Here is a 19,308-nt window from a genome sequence, read left to right as displayed (position 1 = left end):
TGTCACTCCATCCCAGCATGCATCTCTCTTGAATGTCTTGTGAATGTTCTCGCTCCTACTCTTCCTCCTCTTCCTCTCTTCCCCGTTTAAGGTCAACCCCAGTAGCGGCCTGTGTGATGTGCTCCACCTCCTGTCCATGCTACCACCAGTGTGACTTCTTCCTTTATTCCATGCATCTATTGCATCCCTCGTTACCCGCCACTTCTCTGCCTACTGTGCCCTCCCCCCCCCTCTTCATCCATCCATCCATCCCTTCATGCACCAAACCTCTCCCATAATCCTCCCACTGGAAACAACGTCATGTGTAGGGGAGCTTATAGACGCCCTAGTCTGTCTAGACGGGCTCTAGTGCTGGGGGTAAAGGGTGAGTCACATCATTGTCCCCTTGTTGATGTTCTTCATCGTTTTCCCATTCATCTTTTCACTTACTGACCAAAGCTGATTGTTTTCTTGTGAAACTGATGCCATTGCCATCATACAGTACACTGACTTTTTTTTTTTTATATCCTTTGCCGCCCTCCAGAGGTGGGGAACGGAGTTGGCAGTGCTGATGAGCTGTACGCGGACAATGGCTACGACTACTACACCAATCAGGGCATTAGCCAGTGATTGTGACTCAGCCTGTGTGAATCTGCTGTAGCAAGACGGAGACGACAACACTCTCGGTGTTCGCATCATTCCTGTTTTAGTGTCAGTGTGAAGTCTGTCCTCCTCTTCTGTCCTACTGATTAACTGACAGACTGCTGTATCCGACGGAGAAAACAACCACCCAGTTGCTTTTGTGTAAATTCTGTAAATAGTTTAGAGTTTTTTTTTTTTTTTTTGCTCGTCAGACATACTGTATATCACATGGGACTACATGCACTTTTTATTAATGGAATTCGCCAAATCCACGGCCTCCTTTCTCACATCTAAATGTCCGAGAGGCCCCTCTGAGTTACAAATGCCTGCTTCTTTATTAAAGATACGTTTCCAGATTCTTTATTATTTTAAGCTAATTTTCCAAAGCAGTTGCTTGTTTTTAACCACTGTACACGATGTTCTTCTCTTAGCAGACGAATTTCTTCTTAACGAGGCTTTTTACGAGGCTTTATTGCAGCATGAGACAAAACGCTAACAGCTCGTTGCGCTCCTGCCTTCTGTCAGCACTCCACTGTGCTGTTGTTCATAATAGTACTAATATTAATATTTATATTTAAAGAGAAAAACAAAAAACACAAACAAGCTGTTTACAGAAGTCCTGCCTTCTCCTCCAAGTGAAATATTCACATGGTGTATGTAAGATAATTATTTTGATAGAGGCTGAATGCCCCCCCTGTGCTCCAGTGCAGTACCAAGACGGAACTGGGTGGAAATGGTTATGGGGGGGTGAACATTTTGTGCTGTTCTTTTTATGTAATGTGAATGATGGTTTGGATTTTCTTTTTTTTTTTTTAAAGATGTGTACGGTGTATTGTGTGTGTATTCTGGCTGGGTACATCTTTTTTTTTTTACCCTGTGTGCAGTGCTATGTTGAATGTGTTACTGTACATAAAAGGTGAACCAATGTGTGAGATGCTCCAGCCAACTAATGTGACGGTGATGAACTGTTGAATAGCAATAGTATGGTCATGATTTTTCACTTCCTATTCGGCCTCTGAATTGCAGTTAAGTCTGTGGTATTTTAGTGTTAACATACACAATGCATCTACGTGTTGGTTGCTGGTGTAAAACTGAATGCTGTAAGGTTAATGAAGTGGGTGCTAAATGTGAAAATAAAGCTCTAAGCTAATTGAAGGGACGCTACAGGTATCACAAGAGGCAGCACGGGGTCAAGAAATGGATTGCCTTTTGTTTATTTTCTTTCTTTTGGTATTACTGTGCCTCAAAAGTAAACATTAAAAAAATCTTCTATCTATTCTAGCTGTGTTTTGTTCTGAAGAATCACAGGAAGCCGTTCTCATGGGAGATACAAGGTTTTCATGCTCAAGAAACTCTCCAGCCTTTTATACATTAACACGTTTGTAAGAGAATTTCTCTCAGCATTGTGTTTTTCCTTCTCCTGTCATCAGCGACGGTGTTCGGCCACATAAAACTAAAGTGTCAAGAAGAGTTATTAGTTGCCAGGAGGCTAAAATGTGCTACTGCAAATCTTAAAGGGACACGTCTGTTCAAGGTTACATTAGTCTTGCTCAGAGACACTATAACATGAAGAGCCAGGCATCGAACTGTTAATGCTAAAATTATTGAACAACCCACATACAGCTTATTTTATTTATTTATAGGTATCAATGCAAGGTGATATGGATCCCCCTTCTTCACTCTGAACTATCAAGTTAAATTACAGTCCTCAGACAAAAGAAAGTTTTGAAAAATAACCATAAAAGTTGGTAGTACCTCCCTTTACATGTTCTCAAGAACATCATTTCCAACCTCTGGAGGATCTTGATACAACATTTGATGTGTAAGTGAAGTACTTTGTGTAGGTGGGGTCATTGACTCTTCCTCAAAATAAACAGACAATGAAGAAGTTAGAAAATTGACATTTAATTGGTTGAAAGGTAGGTCATATCAGTTCTTCTTGTTTTTTTAAGGTGGCTAGAAATATAAAATAGTTTCATAGTTTTTCTCCCTATGTCAATAGGGACTGATGATTTACACAGTATCAAAGGCAAACCGCATCAAATTTGCTTCATTTTTACTAGAGGCTCGGTTACATCTTAGATCCCGTGTAAGAAAAACATAAAATAATTAAGTAAATAGTCATGTATGACATTTGGCAAGAATAAGTTGTGATGCTTTTAAAGGAATACAGGTAACTGGAGTTCATGGTTGAAAACATTGATATTGGACCGTTTTAACTTCAGAAACAGAAATGAACTTTAATGCTGGATGTACAATCACCAGCCTACTGTCCACCACACTAAGAGCAGGTGAACACACACACATTCTTCACACTAAATGACAACAAATCTCACCTCTCTACATTTCAGGCAACCACAAATACAACATCACATACACAAAGGCACCAGTAAGCAATGCTTTGGTCCTCCTGTGGGACTACCAGAGTTGACCTTCTCTACTACAGCAGCAAAAGCGGGTTGTTGTTCTTAACTCTTGATACGCAGCACAAATATCTTAAGCCGTTTAAATAAAGCATACACTATTGCACAAAAATGGAAAGTTGGCCAACAGGTGGAAGTCCTGAAAGTGCAGCACTGAGCACTTACAAACAATGCAGTCTGTATTTTATTCAAACAGAGGTGATGCAGATGATTCATGGTTTACAGTACTGTGTGAACATTAAGGCTTTCTATATCATGAACCTTCATCTTGAAATTAATTGTGTCCCCAGTGACCTCCAGTGGACATGAAATCACTTCTGGGACAGTATGCAATACAGTGCAGGGACCTGGACCAGGCCCTCTGGTGGAACCACTAGGGGGCAGTGGTTCACCTCTGCACTTCAAACAATATAGCAGCTTTCTGAACAGGCACAAACACACTGTATGTCAACCTTTGAAGGAAATGTGTAGAAATACATTAAAGGGCTTTCGAGACACACACACACAGACACACACAGTTGGTGGGAATAAATAAATAAATAGCTGAAGATTTACTGGTTATTCTTTTAGTCCTTAAAGTCCTGAACGCCATCTGAAGTATCTACCACGAGTGAGCGCCACCGATGAAGCTGAATGGGTAGATACATGTGAGAACACTTTGCCTTTTCGGAAGCTTCTCATTCACATTTCATCGGCATCTCACTTTCGTTATTTCTGCTGAAGCTTCGTGCACAACAAGAGCAGCTGGCTTCAAAAAACGGAAACAGGACTGTTCACTTCTGCAGATGCTATCAGTTACTTTGCCTCAGAGAGGAATGTTAGCGTGTTTCAATACATAATCATCAGCAGAAATTTATTTCGGCTGCTGCTGCCTTTCACAAACAAGCATGAGATAAGTTGAAAAACCTGAGTATCTTGCCTGTCTTCATTCAGGTGACAGTGTCTTCTGTGGGTCATTTTTCTCACTTCAGGAGATTTGAAATTATGAACTTGAAAAAGGTCCAGTGTGTAACATTTAGCAGGAATTGGCAGAAATGGCATATAATATTCATAGCTATGTATTTATTAGTCTATAATCACCTGAAAATAAGAATTATTCTATGTTTGATACCTTTTAAAGAGAAGTTTCTATCTACCACAGGTCACCATGTTTCTACAGTAGCCCAGAACGGACAAACCAAAACCTGACTTGCGGCCACAGCAGTTTCTCCCTTGTGCCTGGAAAGGGAGGGTGAAGCGAGTGAGTTGCAATCTGCAAATACACCACTAGAGGCCACTAAATGCCACACACACCGGTCCTCTAAGACGAGCATTTCATTCGTTCAGTTAGGAATCAGTGGCAAGTCTCTGTGGTGTCACTTTTATCTCAACCTGGATAAAGATTAGCTGAAGTTCGTCTTGCGCAGGTGTCTGTTGGGGATTTCTATAGCGCTCACTTGTAAAGGCCAGGAGCCGCCCATGATGCCAGCCTGGATGGCCACACCTGTAACCACAGCCAGGTCAGGGTCTACCGATGTGTTGGGCTCCTTCCCGAAGTACTCGCTGATCAGCCTCCTGATCCGCGGTATCCTGGTGGACCCTCCGACCAGAACGATCTCATCCACGTCCTCTTTCCCCAGGTGGCCCTCGGTTAGCACGGTCTCAACGGGAGCTAGGATCTTCTGGAAAAGGGCTTCGTTGAGCTCCTCGAACAGCTTGCGAGTGATCACAGCCCGGAAGAGAACCGGAGCGGGAGCAGAGCCTTCGGGAGACTCGGAGCCGGTGCTTGTGCGGAGGTGCAGGGGCACACTGATGGTGGCGCTGGGTTGGAGGGTGAGGTTGAGCTTGGCGGCCTCCACGGCCTGTCGGAGGCGGTGGATGTCCTCTTTGAGAGTGGGTGGGACGCCAAACTCCTGTCGGACCCGCTCTGTGGTGTACTGGAGCAACCTCTGGCTGAAGTCTTGTCCTCCCAGCTTGTTATTCCCTGCCGAAAAAACACAGCCCACTTCAAGATCAGGCCACTGTTACTCCAGCAACAACGAATTTAGAAGAAAAACAAACGCTGCTTTGATAAGTTTCAGACTAAAGACGCCAGAAATAAACCAGATTATTATCTGAGCGGATATCAGACACCCACTCTTTCTGTGAAACGGGGTGAATGCAGGTGAGTGTTCAGCCCACGTAGTATTCAACTGATCCACTTCAACCATCAGAGTAAAATTATAATGCGAGCCTTTAACTGGAACATGAAGGAACGGTGACGCTTCTTTTTCAGTGGGCTCATATCACCTCCTATCTCGTGTTACCGAAGCAGTGAAACACTTTACCTGCCATGGCTCTGGTGAGGAACATGCCTCCCTGTTTGTTGAGCAGAGAAACGTCCAGGGTTCCTCCCCCGAGATCGACCACCAGCACGTTGAACACATCCACCTTGTGCAGGCCGTAGGCCATGGCTGCAGCCGTGGGCTCGTTGATCACACGCAGGATCTCCAGGCCTGCAAGACAAAGGAAAGCATGCACACTATATGGTAGCTATATGACTAATGCAGAGCGTGGAGCTTGTATATTTAATGCTTTTGGCGAAGAAAGGCCATTATAGATCTTAAAAGTTGAAGTATACCAGTAGCAGGACGTGTCGGCAAATGTTAGTGTTACCTCAAATTTAACTTATTATCCAAACATGGAAATTAATTTGGTCACAGGTGCAAAAAATACACAAAAACAGCCCAAACAAACACCCAAAGGCCATCCAAAGAGGGAACTGACCGGCGAGGTTTGCGGCCCTGACGGTGTAGTTCCTCTGTCTCTCGTCAAACTCTGCGGGCACTGAGATGACAGCTTTCTGGATGGGAACACCCAGCTGTCGCTCGGCCATCTTCCTCATCTTCAGCAGCAGCCTGGAGCCGATGAATTCTGGGCTCACAGTGAAGGTGTGGTTGGTGGTCACCAGGAACTCTGCACTTCCATTATTGTTAATCACCTGCAAGAGAGGGCAAAGGAACAGTGTGGGCGAGGAGGGAGGGATTACACAAATGTTCGGTTCTACTCCTGATCCCCTTTAAAAAGAACAAACACCCCCACTGATAATGGGTGCTGCACCAGAACCCACTTTAGTCCACAGGCAGACCCCCGACCCACCTTGAACGGGTACCGAGCGCTCTCCTGCCCCAGGAGCTCCGGCTCAAATGTCTTCCCGATGAACCTCTTGGCATCGTAGATGGTGTTCTGCGGGTTGCTGTCGGCCAGCTCCACGGCTTCGTGTCCAGCCAGCACCGCGGTGGAGGTGAATGAGACGGCGCTGGGGATGCTCTTCCTCCCCTCTTCATCCGCTATCACCTCCACCTCCCCGCTGCCCGGGTGGAAGACGCCGACAGAGCAGAAGGTGGTGCCCAGATCCAGGCCGATCACCTTGGGTTTGGGGGGCGGCAGGTACTGCTGGCCCAGGTACCCCGCCAGGAACAGGGCCAGGATGACGGAACCTGTGGCCCGGTAACAACACGGTATTACAGCTGGACCAGACCGGCTGGCTCATGTGTTAGCACGCAGTGGCCGGTTAATTAAAGCAGTACTCAACTTACCGATCATAGAAATCTCTCCGGACATCGTCACACACTGCGGCGAGGTCACCGACGGCTCAAAAGTCACAAAATGTCGGTGGAAAATGTTGAAATTTCGGTTCAATGATGTCCGGCTCTGACCACTGGATGATGCGAACTAGGAAGTTTTCAGACTGGCAACAAAATACACGTCAACGTTGCGCTCCTTCTTGTGGTTGCTGGGTAATGTAGTTTACAGTATACACCGTCGACGGCCTGGACAGCGCGGCAGATGTGAGCTTTGTACTACACTTCCCGTCGACCCTAGCGACACGCAACGTAAAACGAAGGTATCGCAACGTAAAACGAAGGTATCGCGACGTTCCGTATTTCCAGCCAATCAGGGAGAGCCAGGACAGAGGAGGTTAGACGGACAAAGTGTCAAAATAAAATATTATTAAATTAAATAAAAATGAAGAGAATAATTAATTAAACTTAAACTAAAGTAGAAAATGGATTCATTTATATTTAAATCGATTATATATAATTCATGGCTATTTAGGCTGGTAGAAAAGAAATACTTGTGACTGACAAGAAATATTTGATTGTATTTCATTCTTTATTTTATTTACAAAAAGTTGTGAAAACAGTTAAATGAGTGCACACACAGACTCTCTCTCACACACTCATTTACACACACACACACACACACTTTCAGAAAATAACATTAAAATTTTTCTGTACAGCATACAAGATTTCAATATGCATTGTTTAAACCCATTGCAAAAACATCCCTTCACCTATATCACCAATAATTCATGGGGAAATAAAATTACACTGGATGTTGAGCTGAGATTGGATTTGATGACGAAGGTCAAAATGATGCAGATGTGATAAATAAAGGCGTTATATGGAAAACATTAAATGATTTAGAATGCAATAAATACACGTGACATTTAATCAAGGAAATGTCACACAAACAACAAACAACAACATAAAATAAAAAAAAATCAAGAAATCTTACAGCTTGATTATTTTCTTGATAAAGTGACAAATGGATAAGATGACATTTATAATATTTGTTGTTTGTTTCTTCCTATAGATATTACACTTTTGAAAAGCTTCTACATTAGGCAAGCTTGTGGAATAAGGGATAACAACATGACATTTGGAGAAAATGAAGGGATAATCTCCATAAGAACTCTGAATTTCAAATGTCAAAGTGTCCATCTGACAAGTAATCACTTTAAGAATCCACAGTGTCTGTGAGCTGCTCCGTGTCCTCCTTGCTGTCTGAGCATTCAGACGGGATGAAGCAGCCTGAGTCTCTGGGACAATCGCTGTCTTCTTCCTGTAGACTGTGGGAGGATTTGTGCTCCTCTGCCTCCCTGACATCATCACCTGCGGTCACAAACCGAATGGAAATTTAGTCAAATGTCATAATTTTACAAGTTTCTGTTTCCAACCACATTAGAGACATTCAAATATGTGCTAAAATCTTCAGTCACTGGAAATTAACAGAACGCTGATGCTCTTTGACTTTTAAATGTTTTTTTTCTGTGATAGCAATAGCTCTGTAGATTACTTTCAGAATGAAAGCTTGTTATTGCTAAAAATACTGCGTAAACAGGGCCATGTGTTGATGGCTGACTGTGAGTGGCCAAATGACCAAAATATTGAAATAACTTGTGCAGGTGTGACCCAGCAGAAAACATGTCTTCTTTTTTTTAGATACATCTCAAAATGTCCTCTTTAATATTTCTACCTCCCTGATGGAAGTTACTAATCCTCATGTCCAGGTTGCCAAACCACTAACCTAATGGAGTTCAGCTTGATTAAATTACTGGCATCTCGTGTGACTCAACAGGCTTGGCAGGGTCATGTTGCAGCCGCTGCCATCTGTTTTAGTCACACTGCCACCCAAACAGAAAAAATGTTTACCTTTAATTTGCCTTGTGCACGGCTGCAGTAAAACAGGCTAAACAAAACTAGCTGATGAATGTTGTTTCCTCTTCGCACTGGAAAGCAGTTTTGTTTTTATTCATGCAGGATCTGAGATAATCAGCCTTCTGCTTCAAGACATCAGCTTACTGGAACACCTTTTGCCCCATTAAGCACTTTCTATCTGAGTAACAGGAAGTCACTGTTAAGCCTCTCATAGCACGCAGGATGTATTTCTATTTCGTGTGGCACAAATGTCTCAGCTTTCACCTGCTTTTGTACATTATTTCCAACAAAATCGGTGATGAGCATAAATGAGTGACACACTTTGCTCTGTATTTATTTATGTTGAACTGTATACTTTGTTTCAGCTGAATAAAGTACTTTTCTGAAACACAGTTTTCATACACTGTAGGTGTTACACAGTTAACAAAATTACTCGTTTAATCATAATTACTACCATTATATTTTTACTATTACTTTTTTACAATACTGACTTGATTTACTCGGAGAATGTGCACCTTGTGACCGCTGGTTGGAAGTTGGAAGGCTGCAATACCAGATTTGTGCACATTTCAGTGCCAAAACTTCAAGGAGACTGTCTTCCTTTTTGATATTTTGCCTTTATTGGGTATTGACACTGGTTATGCACAGCCATGACACCATGACACAATTAAACTGGTTTTATTTAGCAGGTGATTGCTGGTTACAGGAAACTACTAATATAGATAATTTATGAGAAATATTTTGTGTGAAATGATAACTCCTGTCAGTGAGGGCTGGGGCCCTTGAAGAGAATGAAGCCATCTTTAATGTTATTAGTTATACTTGTGCTTTTCCTACTATGACAAGTCAAAACGTCTGCTTGTACGCACAGCCAGGCATTAACATCTCTACACTTTTATCAGGTTTTTAGTTGGCCCTATTTAATCATTTAATTATACAGTCATTAGTGATCTGTAAAAGTAAGCGTTGTTACTTTTAAGTCATGTTATGTTGCTAACCTTCTGTGTAGCGATATTCAGCAGCAGCGAGAAGCTTGCGCCTGTGCTCGGGGTCATTGACGTTCAGCTCAACCAGGTGTTTCTCCTGCAGGTGCAACAGGTCCTCCACCGTCTGGTAGCCGTTTAGCAGCAAGGCGGAGGCGTACTCCTGCAATAACATCTTCATTAGCATCAACACACACACAGCCAAAAAACCCCAGCTGTTATCAAGTTTCAGATTATGTGTGGTACAAAGTGTTTACAGAGTTGTGGTACTGGTTTCATACTGGAGATAACAAAGAGTTGATAATGTCAGGTCCTTTACCTACGTACATCTTTGAGGTTGAGATGTGAAAGTATAGCATGCATGTTTTAACCTCCCTGGAGTATAAGATGAAGTTTACAGCATCAAAGGAGTTTCTACTCCTCGTGTAAGATGCCAAACAGAAGAGTTAACTGTACACCCTTTTAGCTGCTTTCTTGTTATGATTGTAACAGGTGAGTGACTCCAGGGGAGTCGATCTCTTCCTCACCTCGAGATTCAGTCGCTCCAGTAACTCCAGCAGTGTTTTAGGTCGAGGTCTCTTGCACAGCTTCTGTTGTCTGATCTTGGGAGCCTCCTCTTCTTCCTCTTTCTCCACCAAAACGTCCACATAGATGAACTTGAAGTTGCCCACTTTGTTGTTCAGCATGCCTGTCCAGATGCCCATTGGAGGCTTACTGATGATGTTGATAATGTCACCAACCTGGGAAAATAATAATAGTGAGTGTAAAGAATCATGAAGATAGCTTTTATCTCATTTACATCAGGGCCTTAGTGGAGACTGCAGCACAGTACGCAAACAGTGCTCCATCTTACCTTGAGTTTGAGAGAATCTGTGTCATACGGGCTGGGGACAAAGTCTGTGTGGACGCGAGCTCTGCCACAGAACTGTCCCTGATAGGGGCAGTCCTCCTCCAGCCTCAGACTGTCTCTCTGACCGGAACCATTGGACTCACTGGTCACACCACCTGAACCCACAAACACAACACAACACACTGTGATTACAGTGCAAAGGTTCATTCACATGGATCAGCTGACTTCCAAACTATTTTTTTTGTGCATTTAGTTCTATCCCATGGAGCATTTATTCACTGTATGGGCCAAAACAACTCAGTAATCTTTGGTCCAGCCTTGAAGTGTACGCATTATGTACATTTTACCTTTATATATATATATTCTTAATATATTATATGTTCTGGAGTATGTAACAAAAGTAATTTCCCCCTGGGATTATTAAAGTATTTCTGATTCTGATTCTGATTATGTGCAGATGCTTACTAGAGGAGCTCTGTCCACTGTAGAGACTCTCTAAAGAGTTGCTTGTTTTTGCAGAGTTTTTCTCAGCCGGAGGGCCACCCTCTGTCTCTGCCTCTGGGTCTTTGTCCGTGTCATCACCCTTGGAGGGAAAATATATGGAATTTTAAATGAGAGACATCATAAAAAACAGACAAAACTTATAATCATAGATGAAATGTACAAACTCCAGTAAACTGATCACACAAGTCCAAATGAAAGTAAACGACAAGAAGGAAACTAAAACCGACAGATTCAGGTAGGGATGTAGGCTGTGAAAGTTACACAGCTAGTCAAAGGTTTCAACCTATCTCTCCATCTGTGTTACAATAAATCACAAAACTGCAACAAGACACTTTCTGTCAGAGCGAAGCTTGTCAGATATTGACAGCACCAGCGTCATATTTGAGGATGTGGGTTCATCAGAGATGAGAGTGATAACACTGCCGAGAAAAACAGCACAGCTTTGATGTAACTGGGGCTGGTTTCTGGCAATTTTATTATTGTCAGTAATCTGTACCCTTGAATTATCGTTTTAAATAAACTCTTGTAGCTGATAGTAATTAAATAAGAGGTGGAGGCTGTGTGTGTGTATGAGTGTGTGTGTGTCTGTTTTCCATGAACTCACTGTCTCCTCAGAAAAAGACTTGGCGTGTTTTTTGCCCATTTTTCTGCGCATGGTCAGTGAAATTGCCTTCATCTTCTTCCCAAGTGAGGCAGATTTGTTTGGGTCCAGACTCTCACACTCTTCTGTGAGCTGTGTAAAGAAAGGTGGTTTAGTACATATAGCACTGTGATATTAAAGGCAGTAGATTTAGAACTCGGCTCATGTTTCTCCTCACTTTTTGTCCCAACAACTTCTACGTTTGCTCCATAAACATAGAGCAAAATTCATCGCTTCCTGTGTAGCAAAGGGTTTTTCCCAGAATGAAGCTTATTTTCCATTGTCATATCTTATATAATAGATAAATACAAAGCACCTTGCAGCACAGTGGTTGCAAATATTTGGAAATATTCATATATTTAGCTCTCCAAATGTAAATGATTTTGTCCAATGACTTTAAATGACTACTTGGTATGTTATTGGTCATTATCTGCTAGCATTCTTGCTACTATATGACATTTGTTATCATAATGCATATAAAAATCAAATAAAAACAAACCATAGTTGTTCCATTTTCCTCGGGTTTGGCTAGTGAAGAGTGATGTCTGAGACCTTCAAACCTGCCGAAGCTGGTAGAGCGCTGTGGGGAGGGTTAAAAGACAGAGACAAAGGATGTCATAGAGACCAGTGGCACCTGGTTTAATAGCATTACATAACATCAAGTCATTGTACTTGTGAGTCCTTGTCCCAGCTGTTTTAAAGATCCTTAAAAAAAAATCTGCTGCATCTTCACTCTATGACCCGAGTGGACCTCAGTGATGAAATAGGGTAGAAGTTTTCCAGTAGATGCAGCTGTCTGTTTCTACTTTATATACTGTCTATTCAGGAAAGGACAAATACAGCAAATATTTCTGTGAGTGTTTCGAAATGAGAGCTTGTAAAATATGTGATACGGTTGTGGTCATGTGTGGTAGTTCAGTGGCAGCAGAGAGAATATGTGTCTCCATACAGGAGCACCAAAATACGTGAATGAAACTGTTGTGTCCTCACGACACTGGTGACATGCACGGTGGCTTTATTCTGGCTCAGTTTTAATTCTTCCCCCTTTTTTTCTCCAATTTTTCATAAAACTGAAAGTCATTATAATCTCTCCCAGCTCCCCATCATCTCCACGTCAGAGCACAAAAATAATTATATAAATGAATAATCCCTGAAAATCCTGGTTAAATATGAGCGCCATACTCCTAGACAGCCCTCTGGGGATTGATTTAATGCAATGTCGTCCGCCAGGCCCATATTTTTTTCCACTGTCTGCAAAAATACAGCAGCAGAATTTAATTTAAAAGTAAAATTTTCCTCCTGTTTTAGCTTTTGTGTTATTATATTGTTTGTATTTTGTTGTCGTTGTTTGTCTGTTTTACATGATGAAGATTCTTTTGGAGAATACAGTTTGCTGTATAAATGTGAGCAAAATCATTTTATGTCAACTAGTCTTTTAGTGTTCATCTTTTAAAAGTAACATTTCTAAATTTTCAATTTTCAGTGTTTATCCAAACAATGTTATATATTAACATAGCTGTCTCCCTCTTTTTCACTCAGTAGTTATTTTAGAAGTGGCTATGTCAAAAGTCACATTGGACAATTAATGTCTTGCCTCACCAGCTCACAGTATAATATTTTATATTTCCTTTAGATTTTCACCTACCTTTGGCTTGCTGCTCTTCACTTTGTCTGACACATTGGAGGCTGTCCTCTGTAACATTTTCTTCTGTTTTAAGGTTATTGTCAAATTTCAGTCCTTGCTTTTCTCTCGTCTTTACCCCGCTCTACCAACAGTGAAGTGTTAACTTGCACAGAGGCTGCCTGTCTGATGGACTGACTAGCCCACTTCCTTACGACACACAGGATGTGAGGCAATTGGCATTGTGTCTCTTGAAGCAGAATCGCTTTCAAAGGGGAAAATACAAGTGCTTAAGTGTGCATTTTGTGGCCTGCTCACAAAAACAATGAGAACCACTTCCAGGAACGGCTGCATGTAGGTTTTATAATTGTGGTATCTGTTATTTAGAAGATAAGAGATATCCTGGTGAGGATGAACTTGCGTCATATCTGCTACTGTGTACTGTGGTTTATCTGCTCAGAGTTGAACAGCTATGACACTTCAATATAATACAATAGAAAGACAACATGTTAAATGTTAAAAAGTCTGATATTCCTCAAAAGTGTTATTTATTAGCAAAGAGGAACTTGGTTGTGGTAAATGATGCTGCAGTAATTATTCGTATGTCTTTCTTAATGTGGGGTGAATACTTTTGAGGAAGTGCTGATGTATGACAGAGGAACAGCTGAAACTTTGCTGTGTCGAAACACTTTCCGTTTTATCTCTGTTCTCAATATGGAAGCAAATACATTTCATTTTATGTCTTAGAAACTCTTCACTGTCAAATGGGATAGGTCGGAAGTAGATTTTTGTTTATTTATAAGGGTTAAAAATCCCCAAATCGCCCCCTGTAACCTTCTTCCAAAACATGGCCCCTCTGAATCTAAGAGTTTGAGGCAGTAGTTGGACACACAGGATCCTATATTGCTGCCAGTCATTGCTGTGATGTTGCCATGTGGGGATTTGCCACTGTGTTTGTGTCATTGCGGGAGCTTTCAATCAGTCAGCTGAAGAAAAGGGAATTCTACAGACAAAACCGTTGACTAATCCCACAGCTTGCAATCAGCCTTGTACAAAGAGAAAGTCTTAACTTCTATGCCACCTCTGGCTCCACTCTTCAGAGGCTTCATGTCCAATGAAATGACATTTTATCTCTAAGAACCAATGACACTATAGATCCATAGGGATCTTGTAATCTCTACGCCGGATCATCCTTTTCATCTTGGACAATTTTCATCTATTTTCTCCCAAGTCATGTTAAGCTTTGTGTCACACAGGACACCACTGCACGTGCTCACTGGGTATCAGCAGAGGTCTTAAGCTGAGAGATGTCAAGTGCACACAAAGACACTGACTTTTAAGGTCAATCTGCACCCTTGTGTGGTATTAACCCTGTGAACATTGAACTTGCCATATTAAACAGAAACTGAAAGGATCCAAATAGGAGAGACTGAGATTCATTTAGAAAAGAATTGCCAGCTGCATCCCACAAATGTATCCTTCAGGAGGCCTGATAACATGGACCTGCCACTGGTTCTGTGGGGTTTAGTGAAATTATGATACCAAAACATATTCATGTTGTGGTAAAGTATTGTTTAAGACCCATTAAAGGACAGTGTGATAGCATGGGGACACAAAGGCATCACAAAGGCGAGCAATGTTAAGGTTACTTTAAGCACGATACTGTAAAACTAAAGTCTGAAGGGTAAATGTGCATGATGCAATAAAAGTTAAGCATCAGACAGAAGCTGTCAGTACTGACCCAGAGCATAATTAGACTAGTTCAAGGACTAACTAATGGTTTCGAAAACATATATCCACCGGCAGAAACTTACATCTGATTCTGATAGATCCACATCTGTGATAGATCGCGGCACCTTTGGGGGAATCTCGGTTTTACAGTCCCGTTTCAAGCTCCCATCCTGGGCCGTCCCTTGCTGCTGTCTTCCCTCCCACTCCTTCCCATGGGGTGTGGCAAAGTCATGGGAGTACACTCGATATTCTGTGAGGGGCCTGCGGCACGTGTGCTGGATGGTCCCCCAGGCAGGGCTGCTGTCACCTGGGCTGCTCCATCTCTGGTGGTGGGTGGGCGTCGCTCCACCAGGGAGGGTGATCATGTCTGAGCATCGGCCTGGCGTTGTGTTCTCCTGAGCGGGGAGGGTGGAGGATTTGCCCAGGTATGGCCTCCTGTTTGACCTGTATGGCACTTCCAGATAGTGGGGTCCCATGGGTGGGCTCACAGCACATGGCGGGGAGTGCACTGAGAGAAATAAAAGAAGAAAATATAAATAAAAAACCCATTTGTCATCTTTCTGAGACTGGGGAAGTCTTATTGAACCTTTTTAACCTTAACTGCAATCAGGCTTCTGCGTCATGTTGAGGTGTTGCTGCAGCAGAACAGTTCATTACGGCAGAGAATGATTCATAGTTCTGTATTCTGGCCATTGACTGTTGTAACACCTCCACAAAGCGTCTGTTCAGTCTCTTTAAACATTTATTTCACAATAGGCCAGGCAACAAATACAATGAAGAGACATTTGGCAGTGAAAATGGCTTCGCTAGATTGAGAAAACACTTTACAAATTGAAGCAGCACCGGAAAGAGAGTAGGATGAAACAGACGAACAGACCAGTCAGAGTTCTTGCGGTCTCAACCTTTAACTTTGTACCTCTAATCTGTAGCTTGAGCGGATGTTTGTGTGCTATAAAGCAGCCCTCTGCGTACCTATACTGTTGGGATGTCACAGACACCTACAATGAATGTGTTGCAACACTCGAAAGCAGAAGTATAATTCAGAATTAATCAGAACTAGAGTTACAACATTGTGATAAATGCTGCATTTGCTATTATAAGCACAAGTTGTCATGCTGGGTCACCGAGTCATATAGACGTTAGAGAGGTAAGAGAGGTCAGTTTGAGATAGGGAGTAGGGGGGATTTTGCTGTTGTTGTGGAAAGCGGTCTCACCTGTGGAGCTGTGATTTTTCTTTGACCCTTCTTTCCCACTCTTTCCAGCTGCTTTCTTTCCGGGTTTTTGGATTCTTTTCACAGGTTTAGACTCTGTCGCCGCACCGTTGGCATGGACACTCTGGAAAGATGCACAGCACAACACATGAATACTTTAATGCCTTAATCTCTAAAATGTGACACCTCTTCTAATTTCTCAATAAAACATTAATAAATCCTTTATAAAGAGTCTACTCTAGTCCATCATATCACACAGCTCAGTTTTAGCCCTGCTAGAGGCATAGCTCATGTTGGTTGCTTCGTCATTTGCCACTAGTTTTTGTACAGACCTTTATGGTCCCCAGGGGATGAATCCTTTTGACCACAACCTCTGACTTTCAAGCTATTGCCATTATGAGGTTGAATGGAGTGCCATGAAATTTCATTACAGGCATTTTCATCTTTTCATCTAGTGCTATCATTAGGTTCAAACTTTTATTTGTCCAGTACTTTGGTCTATAACCAAATACCACATAGCCTAATAAAAATCACACCACATGGTATAGTACAGTATACCTGCTTTACACCTGCATGCCATCATTGACATTTGGGCTTTTGCATGCTGATTTTAGATTTAACCTAAAGCACTGCTGTGCCTCACAGAGCCACTAGCATGGCTGTGTTTTTGGTGGTTGTTTATATAAAAAACTTACACAGTATCTTTTACCAAATCCCATTTGGGTCACTGGTACTTTTAGCACTCTGTGAGGTACTGAGAGCTGCTGCTGATCCAATACTGGCACGCTCTGTTTTGTTTGCTTCTCACTATGATGGGCATTAGCCAGAATGGGCACTGTGTGACCTGGCATGAGGCCTCTAAACCCTCCCCACCCCAAACACACAGACAGCCCTCTTGCTTTCACATATCTGTCTGCCATGTGGCCCGGAGATTACACAGGGAGCAGTACCCTCTTTGGACCATCTGTACTGTATTAAAACCCAATCAGCATTTGTGTTAAATGATTGTGCCATTTAGGCCACCAGAGGCTCCCTGAATACTACAAGCAGGTGGCAGCTTGAAATTCCTAAGTTGACACAAAATGCACTTGTCCACATCTACTGGTAGAGAACAGGTTCATTTTAATGCTGCTCAAACATCAGGCTAGACACTGATCTGTGATGTACAATGATATTATTTAGTGCTGTATTAATAACAAAGATATAAGGGGCATAACAGGTTCATGCACCTCCACCTACCAGCTCTTTGTGGTTGCTGCTACATATACTGTTAATTATATTTCTATGTTGCCTACATCATATCATAGAAAAACAAGTTCCAAAAGCATGAAAATATTTGGTGTAACACTGCATTAGTTTTGCATGATTGCAACATGTTTGCATGAGATTCGTAACAAGTGAAGCTGGCTGAAATAACTGCAGGGAAGCTTTTTATTCTAACCTGGCTTGAGAGTGGTTTCTCCTTTTTCTTTGTGCCAGAATGATGAGCTCCTTTCCCTTCTTTGGTTTCTGTTCTGTGTTTAGTCTTCCTCGTCTCTATGGGGACACAACATAATTACAATATACAGAATATGTCATCAGGTTAAACACTCCAATGAGAGGTCATTCAGGAAGCGGAATTATTTATGTATTTCTCTATGGGATCAAAGGACAGGGATTAAAGGACAGGTTCACAGTTCAAGTATATCTTAAAACAATAGTCATGTGCCCATATGGACAATGAAACAGGTTTTGTTTGCTGTAATCAAAGACAAAATAAAGTTCTTTCTGTGTAAAAAATGTATTGTCAAAGTTTATCCAATCTACCACTGCTTTGTGTTTAACATTGTATACAATCATTGTAGCCCTGTGTATCATTACTCAATAGTTTGGGGTACAATTTCGGTGGTGAATTGGATGAAAAGTCCAGCCCACCTCTTCGGACGTCATGCTGAGAGTCTAAATGAATGCTGGCATATAAATGAGCTTAAGATATTTATTTCCCATTTACCTTCATTGTGATTGTTGGTGATGTGGACTAAATCTTCTCGGCTCTTGGCGGGTTGCCAAACAGCAGTATTACAGCCGGGGTTATCTGCCACGAAGGGAGACAAATCCCAACATTGAGGATTTTAAGTCAACGAAGGCCACAGAGACATCAGACTGAATAAAATTGTTTTCTGAGTCACAGACAGGCAGTCTTGTAGATTATTGGTGGTTTAAATCTAAATAATAGACTTTTTTCTTAGCAGGTTTCGAAAAGGTAAATTATTCTGCTGTAGTCTTCCTGAGGGTTCATGATACAGGTGAATGCATGGGTGGCAAAATGGAACTGTTGTTGCTTTTATTGTATTGCCCATAATGTTCACCATTAAAGGTCCAGTGTGTAACATGTATGATAATCTATTGGCAGAAAAGGAATATGATACGCATAACGTTTTCATTAGTGTATAATCACCTGAATGTAGGAATCTTTATGTTTTAGATCTACAGGCAGCATGGGTCGCCTTCCATGGAGTTCGCCATGTTGAACTGCCATGTTTCTACTATAGCCCAGAAGGGACAAACCAAACACTGGTCCTAGATAGTGGTGTCTACAGTTTTGAGTAGGTTTAGTTTCTCCCTCGCGCTTGGAAGGGAGGGTGAAGCAACAGAGTTGAACCACACAGCTAGATGTCACTAAATTCTACATACAGGTCTTTTAAAGCAGCTACAATGAGCTTTCATTTTGTGCTGATTCTGGCGGCCCCTATGGACAAAAGTTGTATCATCCTTTTTCGTCCAATTTTGAGGACAATCTGACAATCCGACTCGGTGGCAGGCATTACTGGTTAGAGTATAACTATAAAGAAATAGCCAATGCAGCCTGATGGTCTTGTTTGTTTATGTAGGTCATAAAGAGTCATCATTATTAAATTGAGACTGTTTCATAACCAGTAAAAAACTCATCGTAATGCATTTAAACAATAATGAACACAATGAATATCAAATCTCTATGAACCTACACATGTCTTTAAATTAATCCAGCATTAACAAAACACAAAGAAAATAGTTTTTTTACTCACCAAGTGCTTCATTATCTGATGCTGATTTGGATATATGTGTTCTGAAAGTACAATTGAAAAAGAAATATGATATTACAATGCAGTTGCTTTTAATTAGTGTTTTAGTAGATGTCTTCTAGCCCTTGATTGTTTTTTTATAGACAGACAGTTTTAGACAGTTGGTAAAATAGAGAACCATAGAGCTCATAAATCAAAGGATGTCCTTTGAAACCACATCT

The 19,308-nt window shown here is 41.7% G+C and overlaps 3 protein-coding genes across 4 annotated transcripts in view; 1 reads left to right on the top strand and 2 right to left on the bottom strand.

Annotated features, from left to right (window-relative positions):
• gdpd5b (glycerophosphodiester phosphodiesterase domain containing 5b) overlaps nucleotides 1–661 on the top strand; it is a 40,074-nt gene extending 39,413 nt beyond the window's left edge. Inside the window, 1 exon segment of the mRNA XM_035680621.1 lies at nucleotides 524–661. Within this exon segment, the coding sequence (XP_035536514.1) occupies nucleotides 524–609 (86 nt within the window). The 3' untranslated portion in view covers nucleotides 610–661.
• A 1,846-nt stretch (nucleotides 662–2,507) lies between these two features.
• On the bottom strand, nucleotides 2,508–6,626 carry hspa13 (heat shock protein 70 family, member 13). Its single transcript, XM_035680669.1, has 5 exons — nucleotides 6,602–6,626; nucleotides 6,162–6,502; nucleotides 5,790–6,003; nucleotides 5,351–5,518; nucleotides 2,508–5,007 (listed from the first exon to the last, which is right to left on the bottom strand). Exons 1-5 carry the CDS (start codon nucleotides 6,624–6,626, stop codon nucleotides 4,427–4,429), a joined length of 1,329 nt encoding a protein of 442 aa, XP_035536562.1. The 3' UTR covers nucleotides 2,508–4,426.
• A 618-nt stretch (nucleotides 6,627–7,244) lies between these two features.
• Nucleotides 7,245–13,329, bottom strand: samsn1a (SAM domain, SH3 domain and nuclear localisation signals 1a). 2 transcript variants are annotated; one of them, XM_035680729.1, is made up of 8 exons: nucleotides 13,129–13,329; nucleotides 11,983–12,063; nucleotides 11,448–11,576; nucleotides 10,805–10,922; nucleotides 10,343–10,500; nucleotides 10,017–10,229; nucleotides 9,505–9,652; nucleotides 7,245–7,960 (listed from the first exon to the last, which is right to left on the bottom strand). In XM_035680729.1, the coding sequence occupies exons 1-8, from the start codon at nucleotides 13,183–13,185 to the stop codon at nucleotides 7,806–7,808; spliced, it is 1,059 nt and encodes a 352-aa protein (XP_035536622.1). In that variant the 5' UTR covers nucleotides 13,186–13,329; the 3' UTR covers nucleotides 7,245–7,805. The 2 variants fall into 2 exon arrangements, with proteins under 2 accessions (XP_035536622.1, XP_035536623.1); XM_035680730.1 differs by having other exon boundaries at nucleotides 10,343–10,494; nucleotides 13,129–13,327.
• Between the last annotated feature and the right edge of the window lie 5,979 nt (nucleotides 13,330–19,308).

Source organism: Morone saxatilis, unplaced genomic scaffold, assembly GCF_004916995.1.
Source record: "Morone saxatilis isolate NCDOM2014 unplaced genomic scaffold, NCSU_SB_2.0 Contig8, whole genome shotgun sequence".
NCBI lineage: Eukaryota > Metazoa > Chordata > Actinopteri > Moronidae > Morone > Morone saxatilis.
The sequence above is the reverse complement of the archived record's forward strand: the minus strand, read 5'-3'. Positions and strand labels throughout refer to the sequence as shown.